General features: G+C 38.6%; 1 protein-coding gene across 2 annotated transcripts in view; it reads right to left on the bottom strand.

Annotated features, from left to right (window-relative positions):
* The window catches only part of NUP205 (nucleoporin 205), an 86491-nt gene that overhangs the window by 46599 nt on the left and 20617 nt on the right, over positions 1-19275 (bottom strand). For both annotated transcript variants that reach the window (XM_003983084.6, XR_002153964.3), the window contains exons 8-19: positions 18656-18831; positions 14374-14490; positions 14056-14193; positions 12381-12531; positions 11011-11216; positions 8847-9029; positions 7399-7449; positions 6580-6789; positions 3463-3562; positions 2910-3047; positions 1590-1779; positions 726-846 (exon numbers count right to left, since the gene is read on the bottom strand). In XM_003983084.6, coding sequence (XP_003983133.2) covers positions 726-846; positions 1590-1779; positions 2910-3047; positions 3463-3562; positions 6580-6789; positions 7399-7449; positions 8847-9029; positions 11011-11216; positions 12381-12531; positions 14056-14193; positions 14374-14490; positions 18656-18831 — 1781 coding nt within the window. The remainder of the gene's footprint in view (positions 1-725; positions 847-1589; positions 1780-2909; positions 3048-3462; positions 3563-6579; positions 6790-7398; positions 7450-8846; positions 9030-11010; positions 11217-12380; positions 12532-14055; positions 14194-14373; positions 14491-18655; positions 18832-19275) is intronic.

Here is a 19275-nt window from a genome sequence, read left to right as displayed (position 1 = left end):
ATTCAGAATAGAAAGGGACTATAAATTGGATTAAATGAACATCTGAAAACTGTCTATAGTGCAATAGCCAATGAAGTGACACAAATGTAAGTCACCAGAAAGCCGCAGAAGTAGACAACTCAACAGTGAGAAACACTGAGAATTGCAGAGGCTCCCTCAGATTGTACCCAATTGACAGAGGGAGAAACAACAGATGCAAAATACAAGCAGAAGCTGCACTTACAAACCTCATCATTTCAACTGCTCTATTAGAGGAGCAACAGTCCCGCTACGCCCTCCTGTCCACGCGCGACAGCACAGACAGCACAATCACACACTACAGCCTGTGCACTGTCACTGCGGATGGCGACATCCGCAAACACGAATCACAGCCCAGTTGATGAACAGGTTTCACCGTCATATATAAATCTACTTACTCTCACAGAATTTTTTCATAAACAAGAATATGATTCCTCTAATAGACAACTGTGACTTCCATACGTACTCAGAATGACCCAAAAGAAGTAACAACATGGGGTGTCTGGGTGGCTCGGTCGGTGAAGCATCCGACTTCGGCTCAGGTCGTATCTCACAGTTTGTGAGTTCGAGCCCCGCATCAGGCTCTCTGCTGTCGGCATGGAGCCTGCTTCAGATCCTCTGTCCCCGTCTCTCTCTGTTCCCTCCCTCTCCCTCTCTCTCTCTTAAAAAATAAACAAACATTAAGAAATAACAAGAACATCAGTTACCTGGTCATGTGTGAAATCTCCAACCAATTTTATCTGAATATTGGAGTTACAAGAGATACAGCAGAGGATCTTGGCACTTTCAAAAGCCAATTCGGGATTAGTATTGCCATGATATAGGTATCTTTAAAACAAGAAAACATTTGAGGAACAATGTGACACAACTTTTGGCTTTTAAAACACTCTTCTCAACAAAGAACATATAGAATCAGGGTCGTAGAGCACTCTTGGGTAAATTAGACAATGACTTCCATTCTAACTAGATACAGTCTATTATGGGTTGAACTGCATTCCTCCAAAATTCAATCGCCGATATCTGAACCCAAAGTGAACTTTTGGAAACAGGGTCTTTGTAGACATAGTCAGTCAAGTTAACATGAAGTCATTAGGGAAAATCCTGGTCCAACGACTGCTGTCCTTATTAAAAGGGGGAATTTGGAATAGACACGCACACAAGGAGAATGCCATGTGAAACTGAAGACAGTAATCATGGTGATGTCTCTGTAAGATACAAAACAAACAGTGCCAAGCAAGCCACTGGAAGCTAGGACATATACAGTGAGAAGTTTGCTCCCTAGCCTTGTCCTCCAAACACCCAGTCTCCCTACAGGAGACAAATAGTTCCAAAGTAATGTCATTTTATACTTAGAAATGTTTAGGAACAGAATCCATTAAGGAAGAAGAAAAAGAAATTGTAAAGGTCAGAGAAATTAAAATCAGAGGGGCTAAGGAAGGTAAGAACAAAATGAGCCCCACTTACCCCACTCGCCAAGTAATGAATGAGCGATCTGATCAGATTTGGAAATCAAAGGTAGAATGCCCACGTGATTTTATTTAGACATTTTTCTACCTACAAATGTAACTTACCTGGCAATATTCACCACATTATCGGCCTTCTTAGTTCTGGGATTGATTCCCTGTAATAGCTGTTCTAAAGGAGAGACTATTAGAGCTAGCTGACTCTCTCTTAGAAGATCCATAAAGAGATTTTCCTTTTGCAGAGTAAGATTGAGAAGGGCAAGGCAGTGCTGCACTGCTTTCTCCAGATGCTTCTTCCCTAGAAAAAATTACAAAGAAAATTAGAAAGTTCTACATGAATCTTAAAAACACATAGTTCTTAGGAAAACAAGCTAAAGGACAAATTCTGGACTCAAAAAGCCCTCAGAAGGTCACTTACAGCAGCAACTTCATAAAACTGTTCACTCGAGCAATTCACAGTAATTTGGTAACTCAAGATTCTTTGTATGCAATGGCCTCTCGTCATTTTCCCTGATCTCTTCCTTGATTATTTAAAGCAATGGTTCTCGGATGGGGGTGATTTAGGCCCCAGAAGACACCTGGCAAGGTCTGGAGATACTTTTGGTTGTCACAACTGGGAAAGCACTACAGGGATCTAGTGGGTAGAGCCTACAAAGCACAGGACGGCCCCCAAAACAAAGATTTTTATCTTTGAATGTCAGTGTGAATGGTGTCAAGACCTAGTAAGCAATTTAGAGTGATACATGCTCATTGCAGAAAACATGCAAATAAAGAAATTGAGAATTTGAACAAGGATCACCCATAAACCCACCATTCAAATTTAAAACACATGGGCTCTCAAGCCAAACTGCCTAAATTCAAATCACAGCCCTAAAACTTGCTGCAGATAAAGATGCAAAACCTCTCTTTTGCACAATTTCCTTATTTACAAACTGGAAGTAATAACATCTACCACAAAGGGCTTTTGTACAGATTAAATGTGTTAAATGTGCTCTTAACAGCACCAAGTACATACGAAGCACTCAATAAACCATGATAATTAGCAGTAATAATGATAGTAAGTGAAATTTATCAAACACTATGTAGCAGGCACAATAGTAAGTGCCTTGACAAATACCATATGGACAAGAAACAAAAAGTGCATTAGATTTAAATGTAAGCACATTAGAGACATCAAAGTGAAAGAAAGATCATTATAATTACCTATAAAAGACCAGGCAATGAAACACAGTTCTACTGACAGTCTCTGTACCTTACTCTTCCACTTTTAATATACTTTGCTTGTATGACTCACTGAAACCACCATTGTGGATACAGAGAATCTTACAGTGAAAAAGGACTTCAAAAATCATCTCTTTCAAACCTCCATTTATAAAAAAAGAAAATATCAAAACTGTTTTCAAGACGTTAAGACATTCAGGCACACACCAGGGAAAGGGGCATAGGTATCCAGCTGCTTAACGCCTTCCTCCAGCAAACTAAGAGCAAGCTCCAACGTTGGTGACTCATTCAGAAGATGATACATCAGACTAAATCCTGGTGGTTTGTAGGCTATGATTTCTTCTCCTAAATAGAACATAACACAGTCCAGGGGATGGTCAGTTAGTATTTTTGTCATACCCTTGATTTATATGAAATATATGAGACTTGTAAATTAAATGGCATCTAAACGGGCTACTTTCAATTTAGAGACAATGGCACAAACTGTACACAGTGGTAATTCCCAAAGGGCTGATTTGCTCATAGTAGTTACCTATGTTAACTCCTTAAAGGATCTATAAGGAGGTGTTCTTTCTTTCATTCAGCAAAATTTTACTTTATTTTCTCTTGCTCAGAACAATTAAAATAACTAAGACAATGTAACAAAAAAAGATTATATCCCAACTTAATTCATTAACTTAGAAATAATCTGTATCTTATATATATAAGTTATAAATAGCTTTATCAATAGTTAACAGCATACTTGAAAGTGATAAATTACCTTGTAATTCCACAAACTGGTCTACAAAATCTTCAAGTTGAGGCTCATAATCTCTGAGCAATTTATAAAACACTTCCAAAACAACCTCAGCAACTTCCCACTATAGAAAGAGACAAATATTACAGTAATGATAAAACAGTCCAAGGTGATGGCCTTATTAAGCTTTTCATTCCTCCCACTTTTCTCCAGAACATGACTGAAGTCCCTTTTCCAAAGTGTCAAATATTTCATATTTTCTCTAAAATTCTCAGGTTGTAAAGGGGCCGAGAGATCATCTAACCGCCCTTATATCACAAAGAAAGCTAATGAAGCTCAGAGCATGAATAACTTCCCCAAACCATAAAGCTTGGTAGCAAACATGCTGGAAATTAAGCCCTAGACTTCTATTCCCAGACCAGTATTCTATCTTATATGACTCTAGCCAAACAAGTTAAGAAGACTCAAGGGACGCTTGCCCCTAATGGACCCATTAATATCTTTTTGTTAAAAATAGTTTTTTAAGGGGCACCTGAGTGGCTCAGTTGGTTAAGTATCCAGCTTTGGCTCGGGTCATGATCTCACGGTCTGTGAGTTCGAGCTCCGCATCTGGCTCTGTGCTGACAGCTCAGAGCCTGGAGCCTGCTTCTGATTCTGTGTCTCCCTTTTTCTCTGCCCCTCCCCTGCTTGTGCTCTTTCTCTCTCTCTCTCTCTCTCAAAAATAAATGTTAAAAAAAAATGATTTTTTTTTTTAATTTTTTTTTTTCAACGTTTATTTATTTTTGGGGCAGAGAGAGACAGAGCATGAACGGGGGAGGGGCAGAGAGAGAGGGAGACACAGAATCGGAAACAGGCTCCAGGCTCTGAGCCATCAGCCCAGAGCCCGACACGGGGCTCGAACCCACGGACCGCGAGATCGTGACCTGGCTGAAGTCGGACGCTTAACCGACTGCGCCACCCAGGCGCCCCCAAAAAAAATGATTTTTAAAAGCTATGTAACGAGGAAAAATATTTATGCCAAAGGAAAAACATGTATAATAGTATAGATGGCAAAATTAAAACTTTGTTCTAAAAACAATTCCACTGCAAAGAATTTATTAAGGCTGAGGCTGGTAACTGCAGTTAGGGTGGTTTTTTAAATTATTATTTTAAAATAATTTCCACTACACATAATTTTATCAAGGCTGAGTCTAGGAATTAGGATTATACAGTGATTTTTTTATTATTATTTTTAAATTATCCACCTATCTATATTTTCCAAAAACTTCAAGATCACTTATTTAAGTAAAAAAAGGCTTATTATCACCACATAATGAATGATTTCAGGATTTATAAATATATATACTAGCTCTTTGTCTATGTTATTTATCTCAATGTAAAGCACTGTTTTTGTGAGAAGCTAATGTTCTAAAATACAGTGACAGAAGTTAAACCTGAAGAAGACTTTCAAGTGAAAAGAATCCATGAAGTTGAGGAAAAATGCCTGAGGGTAAATATGTTGGGGTGGAACTGAAATCAGTGGTAACTAGGGGAAACAGCAGCACTGGAAGGGTCCAGATGCATGAATGAAAAACAGTAACCCCTGGCAAGAACATGGCTGACTCAAGATCTAAACCCTTAGGTCATAATGACCTTTTTAAGAAAAGGCAAATAAGGTACTTGAGACAAGTGTGAAAACGTATCAGAGCATTTTGCTGAAGAGGTCACAATTACCAGCATCCATTATTCAGCATCTGAAATGCCTTTTATTAACAAGGCATGGCTGCCGTCATTGTTTTCATCCAATAAGGAAATAGATGTTAAAGAGGTAAATTTTAGGACTTAAATGTACACCTCTCCCAGTATTTATTTTAACTATGTGAGAAGCAAAAATCATAAAACAACAGACAAAAAATGAGTTTCAGTTATTTGGGACTAAGTATTAGAAACTAACTGTGTCCAATGAAAGGGTAATAATGAATACGTACACCATGCTACATACAAGTAATGATTATGCAATCAATGAAGACATGGTTTCCAAAGAATCTTTGATGGCATGAAAAAGTGCTCATGATACTGTATTTAGTGGCCAAAAAGAGATACAAACGAATGTTAACTATCTCAATTGAAGCATGTGTGTGTGTGTGTGTGTGTGTGTGTGTACACACATATGGATATACGTATAAATGAAGAAGGATACGTTATCCTTCCTTTGGCAACAGGATTATGGATAATATAATTTCTTCTTACATTTTTCTATAGTTTCCTAACTGTCCCAAATTAGCACAAACAAAATTATTTTTATAATCACTAATATAACAAGTAAACCCAACAGGTTCAAAAACAGCAAATTATAAAGTAGAAATGTCCCTACAAGATACATCCAAGCGTATTCTGCGAGGCAATAAACATTATAGACTAAGTGAATTATGTCAGAACCTGAAAGGGTCTCTTACATAGCTTAGTGGTTATGAGCTTGAATCTGGAATCAGAGTCCTAGGTTCAAATCCCGGTTCTGGACCTTAGGCAAGTTCCTTAACCTTGCTAAGCCTCCATCTGTAAAATGGGAATGTTCATAGTACCTGCCTCACAGTAATAATGGAATTACGTAAGATGACATACACAGTAAGTTCAGTTGCGGGTGTGTCGCAACCAGAGGAAATACGTATGTAAATGTCAGTGCTCCCTCAGCCTCCATCCGTGGCAAACATAACTGACAGATCACAATACGTCTTCCTATCAAGACAAGGCTCCATAATCCAGAAGTGCTACTAATCAAGAGAAATTGGTGTGCAAGTTTCAACTTATTTCGATCTCTAAACTAAATCACCTCAATAAAGGATGATATGTTTCCAACTGACAAAGGTGTGACATTTTTGGTTCAATTTTGGTCAAAATGTGTTCAGTTAAGGATCTGAGTAACTATGAATTTGTATCAATTGAATTACCGGTCACTACAAAGTCAGTGCTTTGGTTTTAGTGCCCAAATTCATTTTTTTTTAATGCACACAAACTAATCAGATCACGGACATCTCTGTGTTAAAACTATGAATTTTACTGATTGCCAAAAGCTAAAATGAATTTACAGCATCTCATACCTTTAATAAGAGAAAAAGCAGCAATAAACGAGTAAGGAGAAAATAGGTTTTCTCTGTATATTACCTTTTCAGCTGCTCTCCGGTAAGCTCTTGTGCGGAATCGGAGAAACACAGAATCTCTAAGGAACTGCAAATAAGGGTCAAAGCCAGGGGGCCTCAGGCCAGCACCTAAATTAGAAGGAAATGAGCTCTCCACCAGGGTACTAATAAGCTGGCAAAAGGCCCGAGTCAACGGGTATTCTTCACACCGGGACTCTATTTCATTTAGTTCAACCTTCCAAAAGAAAAAATAAAGAAATTTAGTAATATGAAACCATCAGCTGTAAAGTACACAACATTTTGCAGACATTGACTCACTAGTATTGAGCTAGTCATCATAATTATCATCACACCAAAAGATACGTTATCTCACCATTTTTCATTTAGAGGAAAAGACACCAAAGTATCATATAAATTGAATTAATCAGATGGAAGAATTTCAAATTCCCATGTATTGTTCCCAGGTGTGAATTAAAAATAGAAATCTTCTATGTTTCTTTATGAAAAAGAGAGGGAGAGTGTAGAGAGAGAAGCAAAGAAACTAAAACAAGTAAATTCTCACTTCGGGTTGACCCAAGTAATCCAATTAAACTGGGTTCAACGCAAACTTTCAGTTTGGGTGGCTGCCGTAGAACATCCTTTCCCAACTCTGAAACCTGAAGTATTTTGCTTCCTCTCAGGAAAAATGTCATGTCCATTTCAACACTGACCAGACAACACTTCAAATGAAAACATATTAAACTTGAAAATTACAAGGAACCTCACGGGGTGTAAGAATACTTTTTGTTAACTTTCATCATGTGAATGTATGAGTAGAGCATTTAAACTCAAAGGAAAACTTTACCTCGATACCAATCGCTTGCCTCTGGCTTGGAACCCTTACGGTCTGCAGTATCTTAAAATAATAAGAATGAGATGTTAGAAGCATTCCCTACTCCTCAATGAAAAGCAGTGACTCTGTAATATAAACAGTCATATTCACACCCACAGATGTGTGTATCTTATGATGCTAATCAGAGAGGACAATTAAGAAGTCTCTGATGGACTTTCATCAGCAACTGTGCAGGGTTCAGGTAGAAGCTCCAATTATTTGGGCTTCAGAAAACTGATGGTTTCTAAGTGCACATGAGATGTATTTTCAGCAAATTTCCTGAGATATTCCAGGAATGAATCTTAAGAGGATTTATGGGACAAAAATCTCACCAGTGTTCAAGACCAGCCCTACTATTAGCACCAGAAAACCAATAATTAAATTTGTCAAGAACAGGTTTGAACAGGTTTCTTATGTGGGCAAAAGTTTTGAGTTTAAGCTGTTCCGACCTGACCTTGCTAGGAACATAGAGCAGTACATGGTATGGTTAATTACGCTTAATGTCATGTTACTTGACATTCTTACAAGTTGAAAATATACTATCAGGCAGCAGTCTTTAAAAAGAAGTCTTGTTCTAAGGATAGAAATGTCTAAACCCACTCATATTGCATTTTCATTATAAAGGAGCAGTATAAGCACTTAGGACATGAAGTACTGACACACACTTCTAAATGCAAAAATGAAGCATTAATACTAAACCAAAAGTGACTCAGCCTCTCAGTACATACCAGCTCCCTTCATTTTGCTCTTGCTAAGTAAGTATCGTTACATCTTCAGGACACAGGTTAGAAAATAACTAGAATATTTTACTGCTTCAAAACAAAGTTACAATCACCGGCACCTGTATGTTGTAGTGTTTTTTAGACAAACACATATTCCATCTCACCATTTTCCTAGAGTTATTTCTGTAAAGCACATCATTAGTCTCCTTTTTAAATTTAGCATATACATTGAATAACTACACCTTCACAGAAAAATGCCAATACGCTTTACGTCTAAAGAAAGTTGAAAGAGAGATTCTTCATTCTTCTCGTGTGGGACAGGAGGACACAGACGAAGCCAAAAAGAAAAGCGGACGTTCCCCACATTTAATGAGTACAAATAATGCCTGAGGGCTCTTATCCTCCTGGTCTCAAAGACGAGTTGAGGCATTCTGTCCATTTATTAATTTCTCACAGACACTGAAAAACAAAGTCTTAAGAGAAGAACCCATCTCTAGTAACCTAGTGAAGCTGTCAACTGATCCAAGAGAAAAACCCAAGGTGGCTCGTTTCTGATGCTATGCTCAGTACTATAGTCGTAACTGTCTAACTGGGAAGGTCATGGTATACTGTGAGTTGCGAACTGGATGCTCTTGCTTCTGCCACAGTATCAAGCCTCACTTTCCAAACTGTAATAAATAAGAGAGCTTGTAATACTACCTGAGTGTATTCCAACGACTGCCAGAGGGAAGCAGCAATTTCAGGAGATTTTCCAAAAGCTGCAAGGGTCTTGAGCAGCTCTGCTTTTAGAACAGGGGGAATGCTGCATTGCAGGAGTCCCAGGATCACCACCACCGGGGTCCACTGAGGATGCTCACAGAGTGCCAGACGAGCATTTTCACTCTGGGAATTGAACACAAAAAGAACAAGGACTTTCCATTTTTTAAAGCTAAGAAAAATGACCAGCAATAATCTAAATTGCTAGCACTTATACCGAGTATTCAAAGGCGTAATACATACTAAAACAAAGAGAAGCTTATGGCTTATGTGTGAAGTCTATCAGTGGATCATATCAGATTACTGCTCAGTCAATGTACAGAAGAGGGGAGAAACAGCTTTTTACAATTCCTTTTATAGCTCTAAGCGTGGAAAATAATACATATGAGATAAATGGTCGGCCAGTGTCACATAAATCTTAACCTAAGCACTGTCAACCCTGCCTGAAACAATGTAATATATTTTTTACTATATGAATAAATGCCATTTCAATTTTTGAGAAAAAAATGAAGATATATATGGTATCAAATACCACTCCGTTTTAATTCAATAAGAAGTAATTACTATCTTCATGTTTTAATGTTTAATAATGTTAATCCTGGAAAAACTACAAAGACACTATTCCTATCTTCAAGACAATGTCTACACAACTTTGCTCTAGAGTATAAGAGAAACAAGTAGAAGAGATTTCTGAGCAGAGAAATTATATAATGAAACTAATGTTTCTTATGAAGACTAATTTGGGGGGCTCCTGGGTGGTCCAGTTGGTTAAGCATCTGACTCTTGATTCTGGCTCAGGTCATGGTCCCCCCGGTTGTTGAGACTGAGTCCCGAGTCAGGCTCTACACTAGCAGCACAGAGCCTACTTGGGGTTTTCTCTCTCTCTCTCTTTCTCTCTCCCTCTCCCTCTCTTCCCCCCGCCACCCCACCCATCCCCTGTTTGCACATGCTCTCTCTCAACATAAATAAACATTTAAAAAAAATTTAAAGACTAATTTGGGAGTAGCAGGTGAGATGGTTTGGTGTAAGGAGAGAATAAAAGAGTAATTCAGTAAATAACTTTTCTTTTTAATTAAAAATATTCTTGGGGTGCCTGGGTGGGTCAGTCAGTTAAGTGTCACACTTCGGCTCAGGTCATGATCTCATGGTAAGTGAGTTCAAACCCTGTGTCCGCCTCTGTGCTGATGGCTCAGAGCCTGGAGCCTGCTTCAGATTCTGTGTCTCCCTCTCTCTGCCCCTCCCCCCACTCTCACTCTGTCTCTCTCTCTCTCTCAAAAAATGAATAAACATTAAAAATAATGATAATAAAAAATTTCTTGGGGCAGGGCACCTAGGTAGCTCAGTTGGTTGAGCGTCTGACTCTTGATTTTGGCACAAGTCATGACCTCATGGTCATGGGATCCAGTACTGCAATGGGCTCGGTGCTGAGCATGGAGCCTGCTTAAGATTTTCTTTCTCTCTCTCTCTCTCTCCCCCCCCGCCCCCGCCCCGTCCCCTCCCCTGCTCTCTCTCTCTCTCAAACTAAAAATTTTTTAAAGTAAAAATTGAAAAAAAATTCTTGGGGCACCTGCGTGGCTCAGTCAGTTGAATGTCCAACTGTTGATATAGCTCAGGTCAAGAACCTAGGGTCATGGGATTGAGCCCCACATCAGGCTTTGTGCTCAGTGTGGAGCCTGCTTAATATTCTCTCAATGTCTCTGTCTCTCTCTCCCCTTCTGCCCCCTCCCCTGCTTGCGCTTTCTAAAATTAAAAAAAAAAAAACAAATTTTTTAAAAATATTCTTTACGCATAGATACACACCAACAAATACCTACGCTAGGGAACCTTCTAGAAGGATGTGAATCCAAACACTGATTCTTATTTGCCCTTCTATTTTCTTTCAGGCACGTGCTATTTATTATTTTCACATTAGCTGACGGCAATAAGTAGAGCTACCGTTACATCCTCTGAAGGTAAAGAAACATAGAGCCTAAAAACAGAATTCTGTGTGCAAAACTCATCACTTATAAACTTCAAGCATTTCACAAACGTCTGGGATCCTCTTAAAATGCCCCCGTGCTAGAAAACAAATAAAATTACACTCTTACATACTGTGGATGATAATTACCCAAGTAATGATGGTGGATGTGAGCTGTAAAAAGGCAATCAGTCCATCCTGCTCCTTCTGGGTGATGCCACGTGAAGGAAGGTGACGGTACTGGACACTATCTGCACTTGGAAGATCCTTCCGGAGATGCTCATGGTAAAGCATTAAGGAGTGAAAGAAATGTTCCCAGGAAACAGGACTGCCACCTGTTCCCTGAATATTTTCAACTGTAAAGAAAGACAGCATAAAATTTTCTTTCAAAAATGTCTATGCATTTGCTTGGAAATGGAGGGAGAAAATAAATTGAAAACAATAAACTGTGCCTTTATCCTAGATAAGCAGAGTATGTTGTCTTGTCAAGAATAAGCAGTGTGTTGAGAATGGGGTAGAATCCATCTGTGAGCTCAGTCTCTGGATTAATTTTTCTTCAGGGCTAAGAACAGGTGGTACCCAGGCACATGCAAAGGTAAATTACTTGGATGTCAGTTACCTATTTTATATCCATAAGAGTTCTCTGTGTTGTCCTGTGACTACACGGGGCTCCTTTCCCCAACAGCTAATTCCCAAACGTGAGCTTAAATTCCCACAGACAGAGATAAGGACAGTCTAGATTTGTAATTTACACCACTCCACTACATAAGCACAGGGCAAGATAAGCAGGCCTTGACAGAGTAGTCAAAACACTGGCCTTGGAGCTAGGCAGAGCTCAATTCCAATCATGGGACCTACCAAGCAGATGTTTAATAACTATTTCTTTCTCTTCTCTTTTCCAGTGTTTCAATTTAACCAGACTCAAGTCTGAAAATTAAATGAGGAAATTGGGAGAGGGTTGACAGAGAAACTGTAAGAAGGGAAATTTAGAAAGCAAGTACTTATGAATTAAAAAAAAACAAAATCATATGGCAAGGGTATATAGTATGCATTGAATACCAGATGTGTTCTTGAAGTTTTTATATATTAATTCTGATTTCTTAAACTGAATTGTATTTAACAAAGTCAATGGTAAAACTCCCCAACCTATGAGACCATAATTAAGGCATCACTATGCATAAAGCTCCCAAGGTACTTCTTTCCCATTATTATAAAAATAATTTATACACCTAGTAAAACTTAGTACAAGTAACCAATATTCTTTAACAGGCAGGGGAATAGTGAGTTCAAGAATGTCATGGGGCACCTGGGTGGTTCAGCTGGTTAAGCGTCCAACTCTTAATTTTGGCTCAGGTCATGATCTCACAGTTCGTGAGATTGAGCTCCATGTCAGGCTCCATGCTTACAGCACAGAGCCTGCTTGGGAGTCTCTCTCTGACCCTCCCCCGCTCATTCTCTCTCAAAAAACCCAAACAAAACAATGTCACAACAAACTTAGATAACATCCAAGTTTCTCTTACCGTGACTACTACCATTGACTTTAAGCAAGCTGAAACAGTAGTGGGCGCACTGGGGCCCATTGGCTAATCCTTGGAGCATTTTCAAATAAGGAATATAAATCGTTGGAGGCAACAGGTCACCCATTTGCCTAACAAACTTTGACAAGACGACCTGAAATAGGGAAAAATCAATAGTTTACATAGCATGGACTAACTAGTGAAGACTACATATGAACTAAAACTAAGTGCACTGATTTAATGCCTCAAAGATAAAATAATTTGGTATTCTACTTATGAAAAATTATTTTTTCAAGATTGTCACTAGCAACTTAATCAATTATAGAATTTTCTGTGAACAAAAAGCACATTTGTTTCAAAACATCTCAATGCCACAGAACATAAGGCTACTCACATTTTAAATATGTAAAACAATCGAAGAAATTTACTCCTCTAAAATAAACCAGCAAAGTCAAATATACTTGGCACCCACGGTTCCTGAATCCCAGTCAAATTTAGTATGAAGACCTAGGAACCTGAAAGAATTTTGGAGGGTAGCCTAAAAATACTGTTTTCTTTTCTGGCTAATACCACATTCCCACATTCCTGTTCTGTAAATCCACTTCTTAGTTTTCCCTTTTATCTCTGCTTATTCCTTAAATCTATTAACAAATAAAAGTGCTATTCAGACACTCAGTCTCATTGGTTGGATTTCAGAACTGAAAATGTTACTGGTCTCTGGAAGTTATTGTTAAATCTATTAGAACAGTGATTTTTCTAATTATGGAGAAAATTATCCTTATTTTTAAGAGATAGTCACTTATCCAGTAAAAGGTGAAATGTCATGCTGTCTATAAGTTACTTTCATGTACTCCAGAAAAATAAAAGTAGTAAAAATAACAGCAGTGGATGAAGCAAACGAAGCAAAATGTTAACAGCTGTTAAATTAAGATGTCGGGTGTTCATTATAATTATTCTCTCTTCCATGTTTCAAATATTTCATAATATAAGGATTTTTTTTAATCTTCAAAAATTTTAATCACTCCTTCTCCAAGACATTTTTGTAAATGGGGAGAAAAGTGAAACAATAAATATAACAAATGCAGTAAAAAGAAAAGATGTGTGATCTCAGCCTCTAGCATAACTAAAAATTATTCAACATGAAAGACTCCAGAATAGGAAATCCCAAAAGATGAAGATCGATACTGCAATCCATCTTATTTGCTACTGCGTATCATACTTTAGTTAATATAGGACAGAAAATGGACTTTTTCCTACATTTTTTACTGATTCATTTTGTCATCAATTCTAACTTCTCAGCCTTTCCTTTTAGTGCCTACACCTATCCTAACCTCCCCAACTTGTTAAGAATGGTGTATATTGGGTTATTTTCATGCCTATTGGGGACAAACTAATAAATAAATACCAGTAACATTCAAGCAAGTGACACATAGAAAGACTAGACACCTTTCTATGATTGGACACATAGCTAATATGTTACAGAAGACTGACTACATAAACTCCAAAATGATCAGAACTTAAATTTAACACTTTCAAATTTCAAAAAGGAAAAAAGTGCCAATTTCTAAAGGTTACACGAGTAGCCATTTGTGTTAACAGCAATTAGGAATTAACATTTCTTCACGGTTCAAGACTCCCACTTACACCAAGGCAGAAAAACAGAAATCTAAGAGCTTACCTGGCGTTGAGGGGGTCGCTGATGAGCCACCCCAAGGTAAGAACCTATGATAGTGGAAGTCTGAAGAGGCTCTGAGGGACACCAATATTCCAGAGCAAGCTCCAGATTAAAAGGGTTCTTTTTATATAGCTCACCAATCTGCAAAGAATAAGCAGACACTGGGTGAAAATGCCTCTCACTCAAAAATTACCTTGAATTGAAAATTTACATTTTTATGGAACTCAATTATTTAAGATCTTACAGCTGAACGTTTCCAAAGTTAGGGAGTAAATAATGGAAGGAGGGAGAGATGACCATGCATCCAGTGTAATGGCTTACCAAGAGCATTAAGTGTTCCAGATCCCTTCTAAGTGAAATGGGAGGTTCATTACCCATCTGCATACTCATGTGAATCATTCGAGCATCTTCATCTGCCCGATTCCTCAACTGTTTTACCTATTAAATACATTGCATACAGTTTAATAGGGAAATTTATTATATGGGTTAATAATACTGAAAACAGGAAACCAGCCAACTGTCTAAAAGTGATTACACAAAAGAAAACCTGTTATAACGTCTATTCCACTTTAATGACATAACAAAATATACTAGGAATTTTAGTATGATATCACCATCCATAATTTATATCTTAAAACTTCAATGCATTTTCCACTACAGAGAAAGTGAGTTTAACAACAGCGTTTCTGAACGGGAACATTACTACATTTTAGACAGGACATTTCTTCACTGGGCTGGATCATCCTGACCACTGCAGCACAGTTTAGCACCCCTGGGCCACCTCCTGGCTACCAACAACTCCACCACAGATATTATAACAAGCAACACTGGTGCCATTCATTTCCCCAGCATGCTCTGAACGCTATTATTGCCCTGGCTGAGAATCATTACTTTATAAACATTCATGTGAACTGGGGCACCTGGGTGGCTCAGTCGGTTGAGCGTCCAACTTCAGCTCAGGTCAAGAGCTCACAGCTCTTGAGGTCGAGCCCAGCATCGGGCTCTGTGCTGACAGCTCAGAGCCTGGAGCCTGCTTTGGATTTTGTGTCTCCCTCACTCTCTGCCCCTCCCCTGCTCATGCTCGCTCGCATGCTCTCTCTCTCTGTCCCAAAAATAAGTAAACGATAAATAAAAAAAAATTTTAATAAAATAAAAGAGGGGGGGCGCCTGGGTGGTTCAGTCAGTTAAGCGTCCTACTTTGGCTCAGGTCATGATCTCACAGTTCATGCGTTTGAGGCCATTGGGCTCTGGACTGGCAGCTGGGAGCCTGGAGCCTGTTTCAGATTCTGTGTCTCCCTCTCTCTCTGCCCCTTCCCAACTTGTTCTTTCTCTCTATCAAAAATAAATAAACATTAAAAAAAAAAAACAAAAACAAAAAGCTAGACAAACCCACAATTACAGGTGAGGATTTCAACACTCCTCTCTCATTATTTTTTAATATTTAGTTATTTTTGAGAGAGAGAGAAACAGAGCACAAGCAGGGAAGGGGCAGAGAGAGAGGGAGACACAGAATCCAAAGCAGGTTCCAGGCTCCAAGCTGTCAGCAAGAGCCCAATGCAGCGCTTGAACTCACGAGCTAGGAGATCATGAGTTGAGCTGAAGTCAGAAGCCCAACCAACTGAGCCACCCAGGCGCCTCCCTCTCTCATTATTCAATAGAACGAGTATGTGAAATTAGTAAGGACGTCGAAGACTTAAACACTATTAGCAACTTTACCTAACTGGCATTTACGGAATACTCCACATAACAGCAACAGAATATACATTCCTTTCATGTGCACACAGGACATTTTCCAAGTTGACCATATTCTCAAACATAAAACAAACCTCAGCAAATTTAAGATAACTGAAATCCTATAAAGTATGTTCTCTGACCACAACTAAAATAACCTAGAAACCAGTTGCAGAGAGACACCTAGAAGCTCCCAAATATTTGGAAATTAAACAATGCCACTTCTAAATAACTCATCGATCAAAGAAGCCTCAAGGAAAATTACAATACACATTAAATTGAACCAAAAAGAAAGCAGCATATCAAAATTTATGTGACACAGCCTAAAGCAGTAATTAAGAGATAAGTGTTCTAGAGAAACTGAAATGAGAAGCGAAAATTAAACTCAAAGCAAAAGGGAGAAAAAAATAAAGAGCAGAAATCAATGATAGCAAAACAAAGTAAAAGAAAATCAAGGAGGGGCGTCTGGGTGGCTCAAGTGGGTTAAGCGTCCGACCCTTGATTTCAGCTCAGGTCATGATCTCATAGTTCGTGAGTTCGAGCCCCACATTGGGCTCTGTGCTGACAGCACAGGATCCTCTCTCCTTCTCTCTCTGTCCCTCCCTCCCCGTCTCAACAATAAATAATAAAACATTAAAAAAAAAAAAGAAAAGAAAAGAAAATCAATGAGGCCAAAATCAATGTGGTTCTTTGGAAAGATCAATGAAATTGATAAGCCTCTAGCCAAGCTAATTAAGAAACAAAAAGAGAAGATACAAACTATCAAAATTAAGAATAAGAAAGGAAACATCATCACAGAACCTATATACATGAACAGTATAATAAAGGAGTATTAGGAATAACTTTAATGTCAATCAATCTGAATGAAAAGGACAAATTCACTGACAGATACAAACCAGTTTGTTCAAGAAGAGACAGATAACCTAAATACTCCTGTATCAAAAAAAACCCTCCAGTATCCCCAATTGTGTGAATTGTTTACCCTATTCAAACCACTGATTATCTTTCCATAATCAAAGTCCCATCTGGACTACTGATTAGGAAAAACTTTAAGTCTTAAGCTTTCTAAGGCTTCATTTCTACAAATGTAAAATGAAAGGATTAGCAGGCTTCTTCCTATTCCAAAATTCTGTGGTGTTAATCTATCAAGTCCTCCAAGGTTACTGAGGGTTCAGGTTATCTATTAAAGTATTCCTTGAATGGGACACCTGGGTGGCACAGTCAGTCAAACATCCAGAGTCTTGATTTCAGCTCAGGTCATGATCTCACAGTTCATGAGATTGAGCCCCATGTCAGGCTTGGGATCCTCTATCTCCCTCTCTCTCTGTCCATCCCCTGCTCATGCATACACGTGCTCCCTCCCTCTCTCTCTCAAAATAAATAAACTTAAAAAACGTTCTTCCAAGTATTCCTTGACTATTCTAGTCCTAAGGGAGCTCTCCTTAGCCTATATAAATTCATAGTAGTTTACTATCTATACCTCTCATTTACCTACTTTTACTACCTAATCTCTCCAACTAGATTCTAAATTCTTTGCTGATAACGAATGAGCCTCCTACTTATTGGTCTTCTTCACAACACCTAGAATACATAGTACCTGGCACACAGAAGAAACTCAACAAACACTTAATTCGTTAAATAATGAATAAGTTGGGGCGCCTGGGTGGCTCAGTCGGTTGAGCGGCCGACTTCAGCTCAGGTCACGATCTCGCGGTCCGTGAGTTCGAGCCCCGCGTCGGGCTCTGGGCTGATGGCTCAAAGCCTGGAGCCTGCTTCCATTCTGTGTCTCCCCCTCTCTCTGCCCCTCCCCCGTTCATGCTCTGTCTCTCTCTGTCTCAAAAATAAATAAAACGTTAAAAAAATAATAATAATAATAATAATGAATAAGCACTGCACTCCTTGTTTGTTGCCATTTGAGGTACCTTTTCCATTTGCCTTATGTGTTTCAGGAGGTATGGTACCAAAACCACACAATATTACAAATGTAGGTACTCTGGGGTGCTTTTTTATGTTTTATTTTATTTATTTATTTATTTTAACATTTATTTATTTTGAGAAACAGAGAGAGCTCAACCAGGGGAGGGGCAGAGAGAGAGGGAGACAGAGAATCCCAAGTAGGTTCTGCGCTGCCAGCATGGAGCCCAACACGGGGTGTGAACCCACGAACTGTGAGATCATGACCTTAGCTGAAGGCAAGAGTCAGACGCTTAACCAAATGAGCCACCCAGGAGGCCCTGGGGTGCTTTTTAAAATACACACATAAAAAGTGAATTCATAGGGCTTTACTCCCTCATTTACTTCCTGCCCCCACTTTGATGGCTTTCTTGGCACAACACTGCACAAAACACATACACTCTCATGAAGCCATCTGACATGGCTCATAGTTATAGATCATACTGATAGCTTGAATTCTTTATTCAAAAGTAGCCTTTGCATTACTTGTAAGCAAGCAGAAGCCCATTTATACACTAATTAAGAGTCTAAACAATTATCTATAAAACTGGAAATTTTCCACCATGGCTCTTCCAAATCATATGTAAAAATATATCAATAAGGCAAACCTAAGCACCAATCCCTGGGATAGCATGGTATTAATACTTTTCTACCCATAGTGATTTAACTATTACTTTCTCCTTATTAACTATTCTCAGTGTCAAATATATTGTTCTTTTAAGCTTATTCTCAGTTAACAGGTCTTATTTCATTTTCATGAATTACTAATTCAAAAGCTGTAACACAACTATTGCCAAATTACGGTCTGTAGTAAAATATTTTACTAGTTTCTAAAACATAAAGTTAGCTAATTGATCGGTTCTAGTATTTCATAAAAATCTTCTACTACTTTTTACTCATCCTATATTATTACACATACCTTCATTGGCATGAGTGCAAGGAAATCTGTGATGAGATTATGGATTCTACGAATATAAAATTCCTCCTGATAGAAGTTTTCTGACACCACCACGGATTCAGTGAGAAACAGGAAAACATTGTCAGCAACTGCAAGCTCTGCCATTGCTTCATCTGCTTCTGTGAATTCAGCCAGAGCTAGAAATATATTTTAAAAAACAGCACATGGAGAAAAGGTTATTAAACTAGACTATAGTATTTCATAATACTCTGCTGATGTTTCAAAATTCAGGTTATCTTCTCAACCTTCAAGCATGTCTATGTTAAAACTAGGACTGTACCCACTGTAACTGACTCACAAACTCAAAAGAGCTACTGAAAAAGTACATTAGAAAACCATGGGGCACCTGGGTGGCTCAGTCAGTTGAGCGTCTGACTTCGGCTCAGGTCATGATCTCGCACTTTGTGAGTTCAGGCCCCACATCGGGCTCTGTGCTGCCAGCTCAGAGCCTGGAGCCTGGCCGGCTTTGGATTCTGTGTCTCCCTCTCTCTCTGCCCCTCCCCTGTTCATGCTCTGTCTCTGTATTTCAAAAATGAATAAACACACACAAAAAAATTTTTTTAATAATAAAGAAAGAAATA

Source organism: Felis catus, chromosome A2 (assembly GCF_018350175.1).
Source record: "Felis catus isolate Fca126 chromosome A2, F.catus_Fca126_mat1.0, whole genome shotgun sequence".
Taxonomy (NCBI): domain Eukaryota; kingdom Metazoa; phylum Chordata; class Mammalia; order Carnivora; family Felidae; genus Felis; species Felis catus.
The sequence above is the reverse complement of the archived record's forward strand: the minus strand, read 5'-3'. Positions and strand labels throughout refer to the sequence as shown.